Source organism: Echeneis naucrates, chromosome 2 (assembly GCF_900963305.1).
Source record: "Echeneis naucrates chromosome 2, fEcheNa1.1, whole genome shotgun sequence".
Lineage (NCBI taxonomy): Eukaryota > Metazoa > Chordata > Actinopteri > Carangiformes > Echeneidae > Echeneis > Echeneis naucrates.
This window is the reverse complement of record NC_042512.1, coordinates 13,526,844-13,550,063: the sequence shown is the minus strand read 5'-3', so window position 1 is coordinate 13,550,063 and position 23,220 is coordinate 13,526,844. Positions and strand designations below refer to the sequence as shown.

The following is a 23,220-nucleotide window of genomic DNA, read 5'->3' as shown; positions in this document are numbered from 1 at the left end:
TGATTAGTATTGGCAATACGAACACAATAGTCTGCATACATCATATCAAACCTGTTTATGTAACAGTACAGTAAATACACTGTACATGAATTTTATCAAGTGGCAGCACTTATCTGAAAGCAGCTACCTGATAACCCTTTCTCTTGTTCCAGTGATTTAAAAAAAAAAAAAAAAAACCTTGGCTCAACCTTGACAACAGCTGCTGCAATGGTCTCATTGTAAACAGTTCCAGGTTAGACTTATTAAAAACTCAAATGTAACAGAGGATACTGCGTGATTGGCTAAAACTGATTAGTCTGTGGACTATTAATAGATAAATTATTAAATATGAACAGTTTAATCTGAAACAAGTCAGATTGAAGTGTTTGTCGCAAAAATACGATGAAACATAACTAAATTACAAATGTACTGGCACCTCAGTGGCCTTCCTGTACTATTATACAGGAAAGGAGTGCAATCATCTCAATTCACCTTCCCAAGTCAAAACGGAACACACGACAAATGAGCACAGGAAGCATTTGTGGGACCTGACTCAAGCGCATTTTTATTGAACGTTTATAACTGTTAAAAACATGTATAAAATTGGTCCTGTTTCAGAAACAAGGCACGCATAGTCATGTCAATGTTCAGTGTTCATTTCATTATTAGCATTATCATTTATCAACATCATCATCATCAGCATCATCAGCATGTTCCATCTCAGTATTTGTCTAATAGTAGTATCAAGCATTCCCTAATATAACAACACGTTCCAAATTTTTTTCCACAGAGGTTAAAATTTTATTCCGAGCAGCAAGACAATATTCATGCAAAGACGGGAGTGGAGTAGAAGATGCGAGCTGACTGGATTGAAAGGCTGATGGATCTTTAATAGTAAGTCTCCCGTTCTACCCAACCTGGACACACAAGGAGGAAAAGCAAACACAAACACAAAAGATTTAGAGGCAACTTCTTGGTAGGTTTAAATTTTAATACTGATTATCAGATTTTATTCACCCACAGCACACTTAAAGATCAACAAGGCAGTGAGAGGTGGAGAGGAAACCATAACGGAAAAGTGCAGAAGAAAGAGAGGAAGAGGCACAAAAGTGCAGAGGGAGAGAGGAGGAAAGGTAGCAAGTGCATGAATTCTGGTCTCACCTCCTGGGCTGCGTCTGAGGATCAGTTTACGGATTTCATCATAGATGAAGATGAGCAGGGAGTAGGGGAAGGCGCAGAACCACCAGTTGGGCCTGGAAAACACACAAAATGAAATGAAAAACTAATCCAGAGGCCCAAGCCTGGATGGGCAACATGTGTTGGGTGGAGAAAACACAATCAAGGTCTAATCTCGCAATGCCATGGTTTACAAGTGGCTTATGAGGTGCGTTTACTCACTTGAGAGGGTACATTCTGAGGGCGACGTCCATGCCTGGGCAGTAAGAGAGGAAGGCAGCCAGGGCAGTCTCTTCAAAAAGCCCAAAGATCAGGATCTTGTTCCTGAAATACACAGGGGAGCACTGAAGATTTTCCCAAACAAGACACTAATTCAATAAGTCACAGAGCAGAAGCAAATACAGCCTTTTGAAGATCAATACATCCTCTTTAAAGCCCAACATAACAGAGGGTAACTCGAGCTCTTTAATCTACAGCTGAGACTTTTCGAGACAGTTGAGGGATGGGAAAAGTGGGTTTTCACAAACAGTGGCTGTTCCTCGACTCACTTCATTCCCTGTTGGAATACAGAGTTCCTCCTGGTCTTACAGATGATCAGATCAGCCCACTGCACGATGACGATGCTGGCGAAGAAAGCCGTATGGCAGGTGAATTCCACAATCTTCCTCTGCTCGTAAGTCTGCAAAAAAACAAAACAAAACAAATAAACAAAACGAAAAAGAAAACATTAAGCAAAAATACATTGAGTGTTGGTGGCTAATCTGTTTGCCTAATCTCTACTTGGGGTTGATGCAACAAATGTGACTAACCCACTGCTGTCCATAGCTGTCCTCCAGATCATTGACATATTTATTATCCCAGTCCACTCTGATGCCCAGTAGGGTTTTAGGCAGGAAGCCATTTTCAGCTAGAATCACAAAGTAGGTGAAGAAGCCTGCCAGGGCCTGGATCATTCCTGCATGAAAGAGAAGTGAGTAAAGAAAATAAAATGTTTTATGAGTGAAATTAGCTCGTCTTTTGAGCAGTCTGAATAAATATAAAATATGTCTATTTAGAATCTAAAACTTTAGAAAGCAATATTGCAATAAGAATGCAATTAGATTGTCCCCAAAGGAATCAGAAGTTTAATTGTAATCGTGAAAACACACACAGTCTCTAAAAATGTTAAAACCAAAAGTACAGGCAAGTTAGGATTACTCATATATACATGTTTTTTTTTAATTGCATATGAACTTAAGATGAGTGTAAACAAATTATTTCTTTGTATTTTGCTCTTATAAGGTATTTCAGGAAGTTCGGGGGTTTCCTGCCTATTCTTGGCTTTATTACCCAAGAGGGAGAAATCAAAGGCCAGACGCACAGCTCTGTCATCACACACACACACACACACACACACACACACACACACACACACACACACACACACACACACACACACACACACACACACACACACACACACACACACACACACACACACACACACACACACACACACACACACACACACACACACACACACACCTCCTCTATCAGCACGAGCCTATTTCTGGTGCATGCCAATCTTCAGCTTATCATGGACCACCCAGATACAGAGCTGCCTTTCCATAAAATTCTACCAAGGAACCATAGCGAGCAGACTCCTGCCTATAGTTAAACCATAAGCATGGTGCTTGGTCAACTGGTAAAACTGGATTTGAAATCAAGCTTACCGATCTGTCCGTAGGCTATGCTGATGAGCCTCTCGTTCACCAGTTTGTCTGTTTTGGGATTTCTGGGCTGCCTCTTCATGATGTCGCTCTCAGCTGCTTCATAAGCCAGGGAGATGGCAGGGACCTGGGAGACAGGACATGGCACTAATTAATGAACACAATACACTTACTTAAAAAAAGAAAAAAAAAGGAACTCTTTCCTGCAATATCTTTCTATTTTTAATGACGCCAATACTAGGGCTGTTATTTGTCAAAATTCACTCAATCAGCTCTCACCATGTCAGTTCCCAGGTCAATACAGAGGATGGTGACTGTTCCCAGGGGCAGAGGGATGTTGGCGATGATGAAGAGGAGGAAGGGTGTGATCTCAGGGATGTTACTGGTCAGAGTGTAAGCGATGGACTTCTTCAAGTTGTCAAAGATCAGACGACCTGATGTGAATATGAGACATAAATAGAGCCATCGTGTACTGCATAGTGTGTAAGTGTTTCGCTGTTTGGCACAATCTCCTACCTTCTTCCACACCGGTAACAATGGAGGCAAAGTTGTCATCCAGCAGGATCATGTCAGCAGCCTGCTTGGAGACGTCAGATCCAGCGATCCCCATGGCAACGCCAATGTCTGCCTTCTTCAGAGCAGGAGAGTCATTCACACCGTCACCTGTCACAGCCACAATGGCACCCTACAGACAGGAAGAAGAGGGAAGTGTTCAGAGCAAGTGCGTAAATTCGACTGGTAAAGATAAGAAGGAACGCTTCACGCTGTTTTGTTGTATTACACGTTGTATAATCAGGATTAAGATTTAATTTTTTCAGCTGCCAGAAGTATTTCGATCTTTTGAATGGTGATTTCTCTCAAATGGTACGACGTCATTACAGAAGCGCAAAAAGTCACGTGATTTCTCAGCTTAAGAAATAAAAGGAAGTCAAACTACCTCGTGAATATATGACTGAAACAGAAACATCTCCATTCTCTTTCCTTAAACAACACTGCACACACACACGTTAATTTCTGTTGTGACAGAAAACTGCTGAGTTTTAAATGGTTTCAATCAATTTACCTGACAGCAGTGCTAAGTGGTAATTTTACAGAGGTATTCTGGGTAAAAATGTTTCGATCTCAAAGTAACTACAGATATAAATCGACTGAAACTTCCATGAAAGACAAAAAAGTGACTTTGAAAATATTACTTTCCCACATTATGTGAACATTTGAACGAGTTGGCAGGAATATAGCTGCCTACAGCAAGGATGATTGTTTATTCCTCTTTTAAACACAGATTCTCCTCTGAGTGAATGGAGACACATTTGAAATTTAACCTCACCTGTCAGCTAGTGCTGCCTTGCAAATAGCTTTTACAAGACTGCATGGCTGAGTAACTGAGGAGTTGAATTAAAGTTACTGGGCTCATCGGCTCAAATGGCAAAACCAAGTCATCAATAATACCCCTCCCACTCCAGGAAGCATGTGGGATGAAGTGAAATACATTATGTTAATGACTTCTGCAGCTTTCTGGCAGACACTGAGCTACACTTGTCTCACTGGTGACAGCACGTCTCTGATGACTTATGAATTTGATAAGAACAACCATCAACACTCAACTCCTGAATCTAATCTGTATTCAACTGAGTAATTTTCAGCTATTTATGCAGAAATGCACTGTGCAAAGCAACAAAGAATACTTTCTGATATGTAAAACATCAGATGAATGTGTTTACACTGGAGCTTTTCCAGAAAGTTATGAAGAAGAACGATGAAATAAACGGTTAAGATGAAAATCATAATAATCATTAGCATTAGGGGGTTGGGATATCAAAAATCTGTTCATGCATGTACAGGATAAGGTTAAGGCACATGCTGTGTTAAACAGTAAAGTGAGCATGAAAAACACAGACACACATCTCCTGGTTTGTTGTGTTCCCACCTGTCTCTGGCAGCCCTCCACAATGATCAGTTTCTGCTGTGGGGAGGTTCTGGCAAAAACAATCTCAGTGTGATACTTCAGGATGTCGTCTAACTGCTCTGGGCTCAGATCCTTCAGGTCTCCGCCGTGGACGACGCAGGCCTTGGCATCTCTGGAGGAAACGTACAGCTGTTAGATCACTGTCACTCCTTTGAACAAATAGATGTGTTCCACAGGAAACTGCATGTTGTTTACCGCCCCAGGCAAACAAGGTTCCTCTGTGTCGACAGTACCTTGGGTTGACTTCGTTGATTGGGATGTTTAGACGAGCAGCAATGTCCTCGACAGTCTCGTTGCCTTCAGAGATGATGCCCACACCCTTAGCAATGGCCTTAGCTGTGATTGGATGATCACCTGTAACCATGATAACCTAGGGGAGAGGGCACACATGCTACTCAGTTCATTTTTGTGGAATTTATGCTGTCAAAACAAAAACACATGAGCAGAAGAAGAAGAATGTCAATTCTCATATGGGTTTTAAGATCACACCTTGATTCCGGCGCTCCTGCATTTACCAACAGCATCGGGCACAGCAGCACGAGGGGGGTCAATCATGGACATAAGGCCAATGAAGCACAGCTTCTCGGTGGGGAAGTTCACCTCATCGGTGTCGAAAGCAAAGCCCACTGGGAACTGGTCATCAGGCAGGTAGAAATGGCAGAAACCTGAGTGGAACATGACAGAAAGAAGGTGGGATCAGGGAAGCACAAGTCCTCTTTGGGGATGTTGAGCTTTTTGGCTGATTTAATAAAGACTTGTGTCTTTATTTGGCTCATCCATCCATGTATCCTTACCCAGGACTCTCTCTCCCAAACCTCCCAGTTCCAGGTAGGCATTCTGGAAAGCGTCTTTCATCTCCTCATCCAGAGGCTGCTCTTTGCCCTGGATCATGATGGTGGAGCAGCGGTCCAAAATCCTCTCTGGGGCTCCTTTCATAACCAGCAGGTGTTTGGATTCTCCCTCAGCTGCTGCAATCTTGTGAATGGAAAGCTGAGGACAAACACGACAGTTATTAAATCCTTAATTTTTTTTACTTTTATAAAAAGGAAAAGAAGAAGGAATTGATTTGAGGGAAGATTTTAAGTAATTCAACCTCAACAGTTTTCACACCTGATACTTGTTGGTGGAGTTGAATGGAATCTCTGCAATTTTGGGGCTTTTCTCTCTCATCTCCTGGACCGATCCGCAGCACAGTTCAATACATTTCAGCAGAGCAGACTCAGAGGCGTCACCGGCCACATCTCTCTAGTGTAGGAAAACAACAACAATATAATATAATCATGGGCACAATTAAGTCAACTTTCCAGTTAGTTTTCCAAAATATTGTTCTGCATTGAATTTAAGTGCAAATAACGAATATCCTGAAGACACTCAAAAGATTAATGATTGGTCCTTTTAATACAAGATTTCAATCTTAATCCATGTCCATCTCTACTTTTTTGATATTATGCAATATTATGATATTATAATGCAAAAACATAAGTAATTTAGATCCTCATGAGAACGTCGTAGTGGTTAGGGTTTGGGGTAGGCTTTTTTCCATCATAATCACCAGCTTGGATAAACACAGGTACCAAATTTACACTCCTTTTACTGTTTAAGTGACTGATTGAACTTATGAACAGTCAATGACTGTTAATTAGAGCCAAGATACCAGCCAGATGTTCACATGTGATTAACACACACATCTACATTGACACACTTAAACGCACACAAGCTGATAAAGAGGTTATTAACTTGAGGCAGAAAACAATGACTGGGCTCCAAGGATAGGACAGGAGTGTTGGGCGTGCATTTGTCAGAGCGTTTTTCAGGGCTGGTTGAATAATAATTATTTGCTTATCACACGTGTGCACACTCCAGGGATAGTGACATGAAGAACAAGCCTGTTGGCTTGACTGGCAAACATCTGAGCAGAGGTCATATGATGTGCAAATATTATTAGATGATGATAGAAAAGCTTTCTTCGTCAGATGTATTATAGTTAAAGTTATATAATTAAAGATAACACATACAGCACCCCTATTTAGTTTATATTTCACTGAAAAATGAGCACTCTGTAAAGTAAAAATATGGTGGAGAAAAAAAAAGTATGTGACAGCTGTTTAGTTATATTGGGCACATTCAGTGAGGGATACAAGACTTCTAAATTCTCCCCAAATAATAAGCAAACAAACCAAACGCCTGGAACAACTGAAAAAGCTTTCTTCTGTTGAACAAAGGATGGAAGATAAGTCTGACTTAAGAATTTTAGTTCTAAGAGCTAATTTTATGTTAACAAGCATGACACAGCTCATGTGTTGTCTCAGAGTAGGATTAATATTTTGGTATTATTTATTCTAGGAAACAACAGAGCTGTGGAGGAAATGGAAATCAGGACCATAGATGCACCTTCAGGATGGGAAGGTTGCTCTGCTCAGCCAGGAAGACGGCACGATTGCAAAGTCCAGCAATTCTGGCCAGGGCAGCCCAGGTATGCGAGCTCCTGTCAAAGGTGGCACCGCTCTGGTTCTCAGTAGTGTCGGCCTCGTGGATCTGGTTGTCAAACCACATGTGGGCCACAGTCATCCTGTTCTGGGTCAGGGTACCAGTCTTGTCTGAGCAGATGGTGGAGGTGGAGCCCAGGGTCTCCACAGCTTCCAGGTTCTTCACCAGGCAGTTCTTCTTGGCCATACGCTTCGCAGTCAGAGTCAGACACACCTGGAGATGGGATGGTTTTGGGTTACTTTGTTGTTTGGATCCACAATTAAACATTTAAGACACATGAGACATCAACACTCACAGTGACAGTAGCCAGGAGACCTTCTGGCACATTGGCGACAATGATACCGATGAGGAAGATGACAGCCTCCAGCCAGGTGTATCCAAGTATGAGAGACAGGACGAAGAAGGACACGCCAAGGAATACAGCTACACCGGTGATAATGTGGATGAAGTGCTCAATCTCAATGGAGATGGGAGTGCGTCCAACTTCAAGTCCAGAGGCCAACGTAGCAATACGACCCATAACGGTGCGATCTCCGGTGCTTATCACAATACCACGAGCAGTTCCTAAAGCAAGGCCAATCAAATAGTTTTTAAAATCAGCAAACACTGACTCACACTTTGATTTACTACAGCCTCTGAAACCCAGATAAAATGTCACACTCAGAGACTGTCATCACACCTTCAACACAGTTGGTGGAGAAGAAAGCAATGTTCCTCGTCTCCAGTGGGTTCTCGTTGGAGAAGTCTGGTGTACGAGTCTGTGGCTCTGATTCACCAGTCAGAGAGGAGTTATCCACCTGAAAAACAAGACACATGGTAATTGATGGAAGAAGGAAGGAAAACAAGGTGGGAGAAGCAGGCAGATTCAGGTCAAATGTGACTCTATAGCTCCATGATGGAGCTGTGATGTGATTTATAGGCAGGTGAAAGGATTAAACACTCAAGACTCTGAAGGTTAATGGAAAATGGGGCATAAATGGGTCAAAGTCTTATAACCATAGTAAGTCTACAAAACAGTGACTTTAAAATAAGGTTTAGGGGGGAATTCAGTTCTTCACAGTCAAATGCCGCGGTCAGAAATTTTTATGTTCAAATGTGGCACTTTGACACCATGAAGGAGAAATGTTGGGTGCCAGGCAGGAGAAAATATCAGTGCCAACCTTGCAGCCGTGGGCAGAGATGATTCGCAGATCAGCAGGGATCCTGTCTCCACCTTTCACCTCCACTAAATCACCAACCACCACCTCCTCAGCATTGATGCTTTTCTTTTCACCGTCACGGACGACCAGGGCTTGCTGCAAGTCAAGAGGTGATGGAGAAAGACACTTCAGTCAGACATAGGACACAACAAAACTTTGCTTTTGTAGCTGTTTGAGCTGCCTCCACTTTCACATCTATGCATGTAAAGCTCAATGCATTTGTACTAACAACCACTAATAGGCTGTAAATTATTCGTCAGAGCTTATTGCATCCTTTTTGGATTCTGACAATATTTATGTATGCGCAAGAAAGTCTGATAAATAGATTCATGAATAAAGATTTAAATTGGGATGACGGTACCTGTGGGACCAGGTTCTTGAAGGAATCCATAATTTTGGAGCTCTTGGCCTCTTGGTAGTAGGAGAAGCAACCAGTGATGATGACGACAGCAGAAAGCACGACACCCAGGTACAACTGTGAATAAAATATCATATATATATATATATATATATATATATATATATATATATATATATATATTTAATATAATTCAGAAGTCAATTTTATGAATTTTATGTTTTGTTATTTAAAAAAAAAACAAAACAAAAATCTACATTTGGTGGAACTGTCTTGCAGAGCTGTGGTTTACCTATGTGCTGATCTGTAAATAGGTCTTTTTCTTACATTATCATTTGCAGGCTCATCCTCCATTGCAGCCTGGATACCATAGGCCAGGAAACAGAGGATGGCACCGGTCCACAGAAGCATGGAGAAACCGCCAAACATCTGGATGAAGACAGAGGAGACGTTAACTTTTAAATCTGAAGTAATTTGTCAAGTAAGATATAAATGCATTGATAGCATTGATAGTATGAGAAAGTAAGTGTGGCTGATGTTTGTATGCGAGTCATAATCCTTAAAACAAGGCTGATGTTACCTGCTTGCAGAATTTGACCCACTCTGGGGTGGTGGGAGGAGGAGTGAGGGCGTTGGGCCCATCACGGGCCAGAATCTCAGCAGCTTTTGCACCAGTCAAACCCTAATATGAGGAGAAGATACCGATTCTGCATTTCAGCCAGATGTTTCACAATGTGTCCAGTCACTGATACTTGATGTGATGGTCAGGTAATTTCTAATTATAAATATATTTCAAGCACATCTTAGTTTTTTTTTTTCCCCCCAGCCAAAACACATGCAGACATACTGACACATTTAAGTCTAAAAGGAGCTGTGGGTGCTACTAGTTGTCAAGCAACACGGCATCAGACAGACACAGAGTGCCACCTCCTTCATTAGCAAGTAGGAGGAAGCAAGCAGGTAAGAAGAAGGAGGAAGGTAAAGGAGGCCAGGAAAGGAAAAAAAGATGTGGACCAATGAAATCAGGGCAGATGGGCTTCTCCAGCTGATAAATAATTCACTACTGCTGCATGCACGCACATGCAGCTTGGAGACCCCAGTTTAGAGACACTGATTAACTATTCTTCTTGATCTTTCCTGCATGACCAAGAGTGCATTTGCATGAGGAGTGTGGGCTAGTTGGAGTGTGTAATAAATGTGTGGGGGGTTGTCAGGCTGCATTGAAGACAGCAGGGGATTTTGCATGCTTCTAACACACAGCTAAGAGACTCCATTATATCACTGTAAATATATCCATCTGTGGTGGACCAGAAAAAAAAGAATTATCAATCTTCTTATCTCATTGTTGACAAGGAAATTTCCCTTTAAGGGTAGCAGAAACATTCAGAGTAAAAATAAAATTCTGTGCAGTCATCTGTTTGACCACCTGCTAATGTTTCCATTATTTAGACACACATTCAAACACAGCGATGCCAATATCAGCTATAATGATGAGAGAGTCTCTTTTCAAGACTTAAGAAAAATTTTCCATCCATGTCTTTCCTCCCTTTGTCTTGGTCCATATCCTTCTCCCTGTAGCCCCCCCGCTCCTCCCTTTACACTGGTGCTCTTTGTTTCATAAATCCTGCAGTAGGGGACTGAGCCTGTAGTGGCTGATCACATCATCAGTGGTGAAGATCTCTTCCACTTTGATTTAAAAAATGTGGACACAAGAAAGTGTGTCCACATTTTGACAGGGCTAGGAGAACAGTAGAGAAGAGTGGCTGACAAAGTTAAATCAGGGTTTGATTTTTTTAAAGCTGCAGGTGAAATGTATTTCAGGTAAAATATGCAGACGTATGAAATAAATGTCACTCACATTACTGAGGTCTGTTCCATATTTGCGATTGAGCTCATCCAGGGTCAGCTTGTGATCATCCTGGAAGGAGAAAGCATCAAGGCAGAGTCATCAGTCCTGTGTGTTGTTATCTACTGTACGAGAGTGTGTGTGTTCAGTGTGCCAGGAAAGGTCCAGTGGTATTTGAAGCGCTTTGTCTGCAGACCTTTCATTTTGAAATGACTACCTCTCACAGGATAGAGCTACAACACGAGAAAATGATTTACAGTTTCATGGAGAGGATGAATGTATGAGAAGCCAACAAAAGACGCATGACACAGGGGAGGGAAAGAGGAAGAGGAGACAAGGAAAGAAGAGCAAAGGAGAAGGATAAAAAAAAAAAATATATATAGGTAAGGGGAAGAAAATTATGATAAAAAAAACGAGTAATGGAGCTGCATAGGAAAAGGAAAGAGGAAAAAATAAAACACATGTTCATGTATCATTTTAAGAAGCCAGGTTGAAGATATCAAATCTGGGAATGCTGAGTTGTTGTTTGTCATTTTGAGAGAGAGGAGGGGTAGAAGACATAAAACAGGAGACGGTGGACAATCAGGGGACAAAACTGGACTCTCACCATATCCACTTCCTTCTTCAGCTCGTCCATATCTTTGTCTTTCTTCTTCCCTTTCCCCTTCTTCTTGCCACCCTGCTCTGAGGTGGCAGCCAGCTCATACTGCTCACGTCCTTCCTGGATACACAGTGAAAGGGAAAAATGGGCAAAATATAAAACTGAGAAACACTGTGGCAGGAGCAACAACACAGAGCCACCACATAGCACCAAGGAAATATTTCATCAGAGCAACAATATCCAGTTTCGATAGAATCGATATTAACACCAAGTTTACTTACGACTCCTCATCATTCATTGCACAACCCTGCAAACAAACTGTAATTGATGAAATAAATTAATTATTATAAAATATTATTTATTTCTTGCCATTCTTTTCTTTTTGGGCACAGAAAAATAAGCTCTGTATTGTAATAAGATTATAAAAATATGGCAATATGTGCCTTTCAAGATAAAACTCCTGTTATCATACATGATAACAAAATGACAAAAAAAGACGAACACGCCAAACTGCTGAGGTGTGTCTGATGCAATGTGACCACTTCTTACATCTGATGACACAAAATGCCAGAAGACATTTTGTCATGTTGCATCTTTTTAAACGTCCATGTGAGTCAATGTGCTTCGAACCAGATATTTAAAAAAAAAAAAAAAAGAGAACAGAGCAGGAGACAGCTCAGTGTAAAGCTGAGGAAACTGTGCTGAAGTTTGTGGCAGTTTGTCACCACTATCTAGGCCAGTAGAAGAAAAAACAGTCACCTCTTAACTTGTCACAGAGTTTAGGCTGAAGTAGAAGAGCTCTGTCAGACGAGCAGAGTGAATACAGTCTTGTACACAGACTTTGTCTTTACCATGGCCATCTGTCACTGCAAAAAGACTTCCATGGGGATTTAAAAAAAAAAAACTTTCTGTCGTGAAAGTCTCCTTTTAGAAACCCATCTTCCATCTGTTTCAGCTCAACTTTAATTCATTGTTTGACAGTGTTGCTTTAAATAGTATCCCTCCTATGGAGGTTTGTATATCATCAAGTAATGAACCTGGGTGCAATCAGGATTTTAACATTCTGCTCCTCTGCGATCGTCACTACAGGTTTTTCTTCTCTTCTTTTATTTTTTCCAATTAGTGGGAAATTATATAAGCTTAAAAATACTCAAAGGAGACACAGACAGTTCACATAAAATTGAAAACCTACTGGGGGAGTGGTTCCAATGTGGTTTTTGGTCAGTTGGAAGATAGGAGCCTCTGTCACATGATGAGACAGATTAGGCTGCTGGGTGAAACAAATTTCACTTGTTTAAACACCTACTTGGCAAGAAGAGGGTGTTGTTGACAAAAGCTTGGACACACAGGGGTTGATTCATGCACCAGCAGTTTTCTGAAACATAACCTCACTAGTTAAACACCTCAACCTCACCCAAAGCCCAGAGCAGAGCAATAAACCAAACTAGAGTCATTCATTGGGAACATGTCTCTGGTTGTAGTTCATATCTGGATCTTACGGAAACTTATACATCATATTCACACAAGAAACGCACTTGAAATACCAAAATCAACATCATTTGTTGGACCTGCCGTCCACTGTCACACCATTAGTTCGAGCACTTTAGCCCACCCTGTCCCCTTTCTGTGCAGCATCTCCACCACAGCCATCCCCTCTCATTATCAGCGGTCACTGCAGCTGAACGGCTTGGGCAAAGATTGTCTTCTTGAGTCTTATTAGACGGCCTCATCCCAGAGGGGGTGTGAAACGGCGGCAGGAGAAGAAGAGAATGTGTAATAGGTAGAAGGAGGGGGAAGGGCAAATGAGGGAGGGGGAGGAAATGGAGGTGCTGAAGGGAAATTTCCAAAAAACGAGTAGTGATTCAACAGAAGTGGGTGAAAAGTCACTGAATGTGAGAGTGAAACAGTAAAAAGTTAAAAAAAAAAAAAAAAAAAAATCCAATTAAACCACACAGCTAAAACCCAGAAGATGTCTTATCTCATCCACTCTGTATCCATGTTACTCCATCATGCAACAGAATATCTCAAAAGTTATGAAATATTATTCTTTTAATATTTGGGGAAGCCATTCATGTCCCTGTGAGGATGAATCCGACCCACTTCAGCGCTACCCTGCTCTATCTGGCACCATGACACCACTGTTCTCCAGCGAAAAATCAGGCTGCATAGCTGGCATGATGCACAAACTGCACTCTCCCTCTGCCAACAAACAACATCCAATCCACATTTAACATCCAGCTGTGGTTTACGTGCATTTGTGGCTCGCACCATCACAGGCGAACATACAGGCTTCTTAACGCGTGTGTGGGACCTGCAGAGGGAAAGTGAAGCCGAAGCGTGCTGCACAGAGGTAACAGATCGCAACACTAGAGGCCAACATTGATTAGCGGTTAAGGCTCATCTATAATTCAGCACTGTACAAGGATCAGAGGTGTTACCATGATAGAAGGAGGCTGCTGAAACAATAAGAGAGGACTAAAAGGGCCATTTTTCTGCATGCAACACCATAGTCCATAGCTGCCGTTTTGAAAATTCTTTCGATGCCATATTTTAGACACAGAATGACCCAAGCAAGGCTCCCCCACACTGATGTGACCAAATATGGTCATCCTGGACTTGGTCCCAGTCATGGAAACATGCTAACCAATATTGCTTTTAAACTGCATTCGCCTTTTAAAGTGTCCCAGGGAGCAACCAGAGCAGAATGTGTGATTCCAGCACATGTTATTATTGCTCCAGCCCCCCTGGTTGGCTAAGCTGGGAAAACACTGAGTCTAGGTCTGGATCACTGCGGCCAGATCTTAGCCTCTGGACCCCTAAGGGCTCCCAGTGGCCATCTGGCTTTAGGCAAATAAAAATTACAATACACAGCAATCCAGAGCGTGAAGCTGGAGTTGTTTACAACAGAGTGAGCAGAGTACTAGAGTTTAGGGTTTATTTCAGCCTGCTCGAAAAGCAAGAAAAAAGAAATGATGTACAATCCTGAATATACTGTGCATGTAGTGTGTCAATGCATATCGACTGGACAGAGTTACAAAGATGTAATTAATCTGCAACAAATGACTGCTCAAAGTGTCAATAAAAAACTGCACAAAATCCAGCTCCAGCTCCTGAAATGTAAATATTTGCCATTTTTATTTGTCCTCGATGATTAAACTGCTGGTCGGGGCAGACAGCCATCCACCACGAGCTGCTTGTCTTTAAGGTTTCCACTGTCTCCACATGCTCACTAACGGATGTGGCCTAATATTATCAAGAGAGTGGCCTAGACCTGACCAGTACTCAGTCTGATATGAGTCAGTGCTGTATTAATAAAACTGGATTTATTCTTTTTCAAATTGGGCTTTATTATAACATTTTCTCGCTTCTTTAGAGATTGAGATATTTCATTGAGAAAACGTATGAGTATGTCCCACAAAGTGGATTTTTCTCTATGAATGGTACCTTCTTGAGCGCTCACTTACTCGCTCTTTGATTACCTGAAGAGCTTGTCTCGCAACCAATAATACCTCCGTATGTCCATGATCCTATCGCCTGATATTTCAAGTAGACCACTTCAAGTGAATGAATGGAGGGAGAGGAAATGCTGGAACAGAAATGCTGAGCCATTTCATAACAGATCATCCCTGATATTAAAACGTTCAACCTCAAACTGCCATTTTCTGCTCTGGGGAGCCCAGCAGTTGTTTACAGGGGACAGTGTCTGCTCCTGACATTTCCTTTACAGGGCACGGTGAACTGAAAATCCGATTGACCTGCCTGATCCGTCTCAACATGTGGATAGCTGATTTCTCCCTTTGCACCTCAGAGTTTTGTCTCTCTGAAAGAAGAGAATGTTTCTGCTGCTATAGCAAATAACTTATGGGTATTCATTTATCTAAAACAAACAGAAAAAGCACTAATGAGCTCACGATACATATTTGTCTGCAGTAGAAGTCCAACACACACGTCTGCTGCCTTTCCAGTTACAGCTTGTGACTTTGATTTAGTTGAGAAACTTACAGAATGAAACCAACTACTACTGACACTTCCCTCACCCTGTCTCTGCACCTTCAGTGCTCTTATTAGTATGTGGAGCGGTGAAACTCGAAACGCTTGTGTGTGTGTGTGTGTCTTTGAGGGACATTCCCTTGAGCAGAATGCATTTTCTCTTAACCCATCAAGACAACAATTCAACCTGTTGTGGTCTTGCCACCAATAGCGAGAATGTTTTCAGGCAGCCTGTTGAAACCACTTCCTGCTGACAGCACTGAACTGGACTTACCATTTGACTGAATAGAAATGAGAGGCTGTGGTGCTGCACTTGGACTAAATCTTCAATTCAATGACATCATTGGAGACACTGTGTATCGCTTTGCTATGGGGAGAGTGGCAGACAATGATTGAAATCTTAAGTGCATATACCTTCATTATATTGTCTGTGTCAGTGTCTGTGGGGAATTCACGCTCAGTATTGTCTGAATTTGACTTGCTTCCTGCAAACAAAGTTACAGTAAGCTGAATTCTTCTTCTGGATGTGGGGAAAACAAATGCTAACTTTGAGTAGAGAATTCAAGGTCATCGACAGCCTCCAACCAGCAATGGGGATGTTAGGAAAGGGACTGGAGACAGCGTGAGACAGATATACAGATAGAAAAAGCAGAACAACTGTCATGGCAGACAAAGGAAGAAGAGATGATAGGAGGGAGAGGCAAACAGAAATGGATGCTCTCTGTCAGTGAAATGACAGAAGATGACAGTGGAAATTTTCACAGATGAAAAACAACGTAAACTGTTGTGAATAAGTGTTGATTCTCTCCCATACTCACTATGTCAAACACGCACACAGAAGGCTACTGCACACGGAACAATGGCTCTTTGTACGTCACCCATGAAATCTCTATCAAAAAACAAAAAACCCTCTAATCTTGTCATGTGAAAACTAAGACCACAGGCTTGTGGGAAACTTTATCTGCCAGTGACGCTGACCATACACCACATCGTCGTCATTCTTCATGCAAAAATACTTATAGATACTTTATTTATCCCAGTCTAGGAAATTGCAATTAACATTTGGAAAACATTATCTTTAGGCTGTCAAAACAGGCTGCAGCCAAATTGAGGCACTTTATTGGTCCAAATTTGAGTGAAATCCCTTCGTCAGTCACGTCCTGCCAAGTTACACTGGTCCCAGTGTTGTTTAACCCAGTAAATGATGCCCAACACTGATATTAACTGAGGGGCAGAGTGTCAGGAGACAGTCAAATGTTACAAACTTTCATAGATGGGTCAGGAAAGTGAATGAGTAAGCTGAGAATGAGCGGAAACATTCAAGGAAAAGGGAAGGACTTGTGATGTGAACAACAGGAATGGAGTAGCTGAATGAAGAGCAATGAAACACAAAAAAAAAACCCAACTTCACCAAGAATTTCTGAGCCCTGTCACCTTTTATATCTTCCCGCAGAGGACAGCATCCTAACACACATGTCAGAGGAGAGCATTCGGTCAAGCAGCCACATTACTCAAAGAACAAACTTTTTCAGATTTGAATTCCTACAAACAGTCCTTCCAAGTGCCAGAGTCTTGTGCCAGATACACAAGCTGCTCATTCAACTGTGCCAACACACACACACACACACACTGCCCTAGGACTTTGCCCGGTTGCTACCGACGACTATTACCACACCTCTTGAGAAATGTGAATGGACAGTCACATGTTGTAGGCCCTCCTATCGTCTCGCTCTCCTTCCTTCTTCCCATGCCCCCCCCCCCTTTATTCTTTCATTTCCTCCAACTCTCCCCTTTTTTTTTTTAATCTCAACAGTGAAAAGAAAGTGTGTTAATTTACACAGGATTGTGTTTAACACTCCCTTCACGTCCCATGCAACTTTCAAGCTTTTTCCAAACAGAACAAAAGTGAGGAACGAATCAATGGTTCTTCTTGTTAGGAACTTTGCAGGCACCTCTGCTCTGTGCAAAGTGACGCAAAATATCACGGAAATGCCTAATTCACAAGCTGATGCTGTCTGAATTCTTAAAACTCCATCTTAAGTTTCCACTTCATCTTGTTTTCTTTCATCTGTGAAGTTCAGCTTCACCAAGAGGCTCATCTTGAACTCCCCTCTGAAGAGAACTATACACAAAGAAATACCTTCCCTGAGGCTTTGTAATGGCTTGCACTGCACATCTTTGCCACTTAGCTAATGGTTTCCTTGGTAAATATTGCATCATTTTGCATATTTTAAGCTAGTTAAACGCACACGTATAAAAACAAGCAGAAATATAAACATTTGTTGAGCCACAAAGTAAAAAATCATCAATTTTGATGTCATCTGTAAGCAGGGTGCTGCTTATTCTCTATTCATTGTGGTAATTTAAATAAGGTGCATTCAAAGATCTGCAGTCATTTCACACATATTTCATTTATTTAAAGGCTCATTCTTAAGAAATTGTTCTCATTGTGGGAAAAAAAACTGTCCATTATAAAGCACTGTTTAAAGTGCTTTATAAATAAAGCTGGACTGAACTATTATCTCAAGAGCCGAATGGACAACCTGGGGCTGCTCTGGACACGGATGAATGGACCAGTAAATCAATGGCTGTTTTTTGTTGTACTGTCAGACTGTAGCCACACCTCCAGAGACACGACAGACAAGTTGCATCATTTCCTCACAAGGGGGAAAGCTGAGTGGGTTCCTGGTACTTGCCTAAAATGTTCATACCTTCTCATATTCATGTGAGTAACTTCCCGACGCGTCTGGCTGCAGAGGGGAAGAACTGCGCTTCTGACAAGTCTATATTTTGGAAGGTTACAACATACTTGTTTATCTGGGGAAATGCATGGACAACATCAGAGGGGTGCACTCAGGAGTTTGCTATTTGTAATGTGAATGTCCCACGTTTAGTGAGCAACAGGCTCACAGTGAAAGTTCAAAGAGCTGCCACAGAAAACAAATCGCATGGCTCAAGCTGCTTAGCCAAACATGCAAAGACAGAGCGAGCTGGCATGTGAAAGAAATGCAGAAGGAAATAGAAAGAGAGAGAGGACTTGAGAGGAAAGCAATCAAGGAAAGAGAAGACAAAAGAAGTAAAGAGAGCAAAAAAGAAATGAAACAGGGCTCAATGGGAGATGGAAAAAGGGGAGTAGAAAAGAGAGAGGCAGTACACTGTGTTCTGTCACAGCCAAGGGGTGGCGTGTGACAAAAGCCCCGGCTAATACACAATGACTGCCGAGCGGAAAGAATTTTAAATCCTCAGAGAAATAGAGAACGGGACAGAGAGAAGCAAAGCAGGTACAAACAGAGAGAACAAGGGGGAAACAGACTGTAAAGAATGGATGTGAACGTGCAGTCGGGGTGCCCCATCGCCGAGATTCAACGTGGCCGCCCTGCTAGCTCAGTTTTCAGGAGTAAACAGTCACTCTTCAACGCGGATTTGGTTGAGGATTGCCATCTCTGCCGACAGAGATAATTCTGCATGGGGGAATATCATTTCTCCTGCGTACCCCTCACCCAGAGTTACAGATGCCTTTTCATGTCTTCGCCAAGTGGGAAAGAATGAGGAATAGCGATTCATGGTTGCCAAATCAATGCACTTGACGCCTTTACAGTTACTCTACCGAGCGAAACTGGGATATCATTTATAAATTTTACAAGCTAATGATCATTTGCAAAAGCATCAGCAATTATATATTTGGAGTCCAGTTATACATTAAAATATATTGAAAAATGAATGAAGACACTAAATTTGAACTCTAATGCTTAAAAACAACTGAATTCAATCAGCCAACATCTTCAAAATGTTGACTTGAGGTTCTGCAGTTGGGAATTTCTTTTTTAAAACATGAAAGCATAATATGGATCCTTCTACTGTGAAAAACTATTTATGCACATGTTCATCAAATACACATAAATCCATATTCTAAAAGGTTCATATCCAAATACCTGCTGAACCAAATTTTGCTCAACAGTCTTTTTTGAGAGAGAGAGTATGCTTTTTTAATTGCTTCTATCTTTATTATTCACCTTGGGGATCAGAGAGATAATATAAGATTATGAAATAAATAGATGTATTGTCTCCTTTGAGTTTGAAAGCTCTCTGCCAGTTAGAATCAATCAGGGGAGAGAGATGAGGCTTGACAGAGCTCAGCTCCTTCTCCATTTCGTGTTGAAGAGACCTATAATCAAACATTTTAACATCCCAAAAAAAGGGAAATTGGGGTTTAAAATAACAAGTTACAGCTGAAGTCACAAGGTGCAAGCAAAAACCTAAATGACAGTAAATAATTTTTATTAAAATACAGAAATTTTTTGCTCCAATCAGCCCCACCCCAGCCTCTTCCCTGCCTCCTCTCTATCATGTCTGGGAGCCAAGTTGCTCAACAGTGGCAATGCGGCAACTGGTGCCTCCTGGCTCCTCTTAATATAAACCCCCCCCCGCCTCCCCCCTTCCACACTATTGCCTCCTTCAAGCAATCAGCCCCTCCCCTTGCTCCTCTTTGCTATCTTGCTTTTTGTCTGTTTATTGCAATGTGTTGTATATCTGATGAGAAACAGTGGGGAGCATGAAAAGAGCAGCAAAAAGAGTCATCTCATATGAGAAATGATTGGGAGGTGCATGTCCAAAACAAGGGGGAGGAGGGGAATCATCACCGTGGCTCTTCTCATACCTGTGTGTGCGCTCTCACTGCCCTGATTCTTCTCCATTACAACTTCTCTTCCTCTCTTTTCTCCCCCTCCATCTATCTATCCTCAGACCAAGGAAGCGCTGTGATAATCTCTCCCAAGTCGAGCTATTTGACAGTGCTTTTACTGAATGCATTGGAGGAGAGGAGAGGATAAGGGAGGGCTCGAGGGGGCAGGAAAGGAGGGGAGACACAGTGGGGAAATGGAAGGAGGTTGGATGGGGGGCAGGGCATGGCTTTCATCACATATGGGATGATAAAAAAAAAAAAAAAAAAAAAAAAAAAACTGTGACAAAAGCCAAGAAGCCGGGAGAGTGCTAAATTTTCAGGCTCTTAAAAGAGTGGCGTGGAAAAAAGAAGTGAAACTGAACGAGCTATTCTGCTTCACATCTCCCGCCAGATCATTTCGTACCATCTTTCTCTCCGTCTCACTCGCTCCAACTACCTCTCCATCCCTTGCAGGCTGAATCTGTAATGAGTGTCCCTCTTACACTGCATGGCAGGGTGTGGCAATGGCTGATATTTCATACAATGGGAATTAATTTCACAAATCACGATTAAGGTTTGTGAAAACCAACTGCTGTGTGGTGCCTAATCTTAACTCAAAGAAGAACAACATGTGCTACTGACAGAGGCTGTGTATTCTTTGGACACGTCCACCTTATAAGGAGATGGTCTGAATCTCATACTCCCAGTTGAGATGAGAAAATCGTCTGATGCAGGACAGACTGATGAACCTTCCTTGAAAGATTACAGCCACAATGTTTAACAGCAACTTTCTGACTAGTCACGTGCAATATAAGCCCCTTTCAATGCAAGATCAATAAATCCCCAGTGATGGATTCTTGCATGCAGTTGGGCACATTATATTTTCATGACATCTTGGAAAGGCAGCGTGCAAATCGCTCTGCAACTTGCAGCCACATTCGTGCCACCCAGCGCATTGTTGCTTTGCAGCCACACTCCCATGACACTGCCCCTGAAAAGGTGTGGAGATGTGACTTCAGATGAGTTGAGGTTAATTGGTCGCAGGGCTGCAAAATCTCCCGGGACAGAAAAAGAGATGGGCTGGACCTTTAACACATCTCTCCCACTGAGGGGCGACAAAAAAAAAAAAAAAACAACAAAACAACCAAACGTCTCAAACTGGCAGGTATCTGTTGAGGAGCAGCTGCAGGACTGCACATGTTGCACTTTGTTCGACACATTAGACTGATGTTGCCCTCCTCCGCTGCCATTCAGCCGTCATTTCTCCGCCAAGCTCAAAACTTCAAGCTAATACAGAGAAAACTTTGACAGCCAGCCGTCGGAGAACATCCCCTTATGTAACCGGAAACCGAGGCTGTCTGAGAAGCATCTTTGTGAGCTGTGGAAACTTACTTCATCAGCTCAGCTCCCCCCCCCCCCCCCCAAAAAAAAAAAACCTTCCTGCCTTCGTAGCTGTATAAACAAAATGCTAACTAAAGTGAAAAGAAACGGGGTCTTTGTGTTCTCGCTGTCGAAAACACGGAAGTCATGAGAGCAGACGTGAGAAGAAAATGAATCTTATTTCAACACGTGACCCTCCACCTCCCCCCGCGGTGACAACAGCGATTTAAAGTCTCACTGCTTTCAATTGGAAAACTTTTGAACATGAAATCCACCATTTTTGCCCCCCGACACAGACACACACAGCGCATCAACATGAACAGCAGTTACGGAGAGAAACAGAGAAAACGTGTGTACTCACTCCTCTTCCCATGGTTGCTCAGATGTGAACTTAATTCTTCCCAGTTCAAGTAAAAAAAAAAAAAAAAAAAAAAAAAAAAAAATCAGAAACAAACGTCGTTTAAAAAAATGTAAAAAATAAAATTAAAATAAAAGATAACTCTTGGATGCCACCCTTATATTTTTTTTTGTTTTTTATTTTTTTTTTCTTCAGCACGTGTCACTCCTCCAGCACACTCATCCGAGCTCCGAGACGCCGCGGCAGACCCTCCAATACTTATAGACGGCGTTCCTTCCATTGTGACGTCGACGCCGTTTGCCATGGTAACCCCACGGATGGAGGCGGGGCCTCCGCCATTACTGGGCGTTTTTCTTTCGCTATTTTTTTATTTATTTATTTTTATTTATTTATTTATTGATTTTATTTATTTATTTATTTATTTATTATTATTATTTTTGCTGCATGCCGTACAACTCACACACTCACGAACAAAATATAACATGATCTTTAAAATATCACAAAAACTGTTACAGTGTTTATAATGTAGAAATGGGAAAAAAGGAAATGATGCTGAAATTTTAAAAAAAATGTTAAATCAATAAAATCAACCCCCCCACCCCACCACCACCACACACACATGCATTTTCTTTAAAATTTTCAGACCACTTGTTAATATAAGAGCTGAATTGATGCCATGTGCATTTCTTTTCTTTTTTGGAGGTTCAGTTTGGCTGAATTTTGCACACATACTGGACATGCGTGAAAATCTTGCAAAGTTGAACAGAAGCTCTAATTTCTGACTGCTATTTGCTGTCCTTTTAAACTTCAGCTTTACTGCTCCTTTGTAAAAAAAAAAAAAAAAAAAAAAAAAAAAACACAACAACAACAAAACACCTCACTACACCCTACGCTGTAACACACAGACACACACACTCCTGATTCATCCACATCTCACCCAGCTTAACAGCTGGGTTCGCCGACACCTCTTCTCCCCTGCCTGTGTGACAAGGTTGTTTTGTGCTGACAGCGGACAGCCAACTTCTGAACTCTCTGCCGTGGCAGCACTACAGATACACAGGGGTTTAGATGCTCAGCATCCGTGCGTTACCATGTCAGCCGTTTTGGAATAACCAACAAAACCTCAGAGGCTATTATTTATGTCACTACTCTGGATCCCTGCTGGCACAAGGATACACCCTGACCCCTGAGGCCCCATGCAGAGATGGAAGTCACAGAGGGATGGGTTCCCATGAAAGAACCTTGTTGATTATCGCATTGTAGCTGCTGAGCTGTTTTGTTTTTTTTTTTTACCAAGTTTATAACGGTTGTGTGAATAGCAGCAGCACACTCACGGTTGTTTGCAGATGTTCCAAGAGCTCTTAAACCCTTTCATCCCCCAATACAAATGAGATATTTAGTCTTTCATCCCTGGATCTAAGCCTGATATCAGAACCATTCCATTATATGTACATACAGAATAAAATGAGTTTCAGCCTTTCATGCATCATGCAAACCCACCCAAAGCTTCA

General features: G+C 41.8%; 1 protein-coding gene across 2 annotated transcripts; it reads right to left on the bottom strand.

Moving 5' to 3' along the window:
* Positions 1-523: 523 nt before the first annotated feature.
* Positions 524-21,790, bottom strand: LOC115054663 (sodium/potassium-transporting ATPase subunit alpha-1-like). 2 transcript variants are annotated; one of them, XM_029519985.1, is made up of 23 exons: positions 21,713-21,788; positions 11,328-11,441; positions 10,733-10,792; positions 9,455-9,556; positions 9,202-9,303; positions 8,878-8,991; positions 8,478-8,612; positions 7,997-8,114; positions 7,613-7,881; positions 7,222-7,530; positions 5,941-6,075; positions 5,625-5,820; positions 5,320-5,495; positions 5,064-5,200; positions 4,792-4,942; positions 3,381-3,549; positions 3,144-3,298; positions 2,868-2,991; positions 1,965-2,110; positions 1,704-1,834; positions 1,378-1,479; positions 1,141-1,232; positions 524-896 (listed from the first exon to the last, which is right to left on the bottom strand). In XM_029519985.1, the coding sequence occupies exons 1-23, from the start codon at positions 21,722-21,724 to the stop codon at positions 868-870; spliced, it is 3,078 nt and encodes a 1,025-aa protein (XP_029375845.1). In that variant the 5' UTR covers positions 21,725-21,788; the 3' UTR covers positions 524-867. The 2 variants fall into 2 exon arrangements, with proteins under 2 accessions (XP_029375845.1, XP_029375836.1); XM_029519976.1 differs by lacking the exon at positions 524-896 and having other exon boundaries at positions 974-1,232; positions 21,713-21,790.
* Between the last annotated feature and the right edge of the window lie 1,430 nt (positions 21,791-23,220).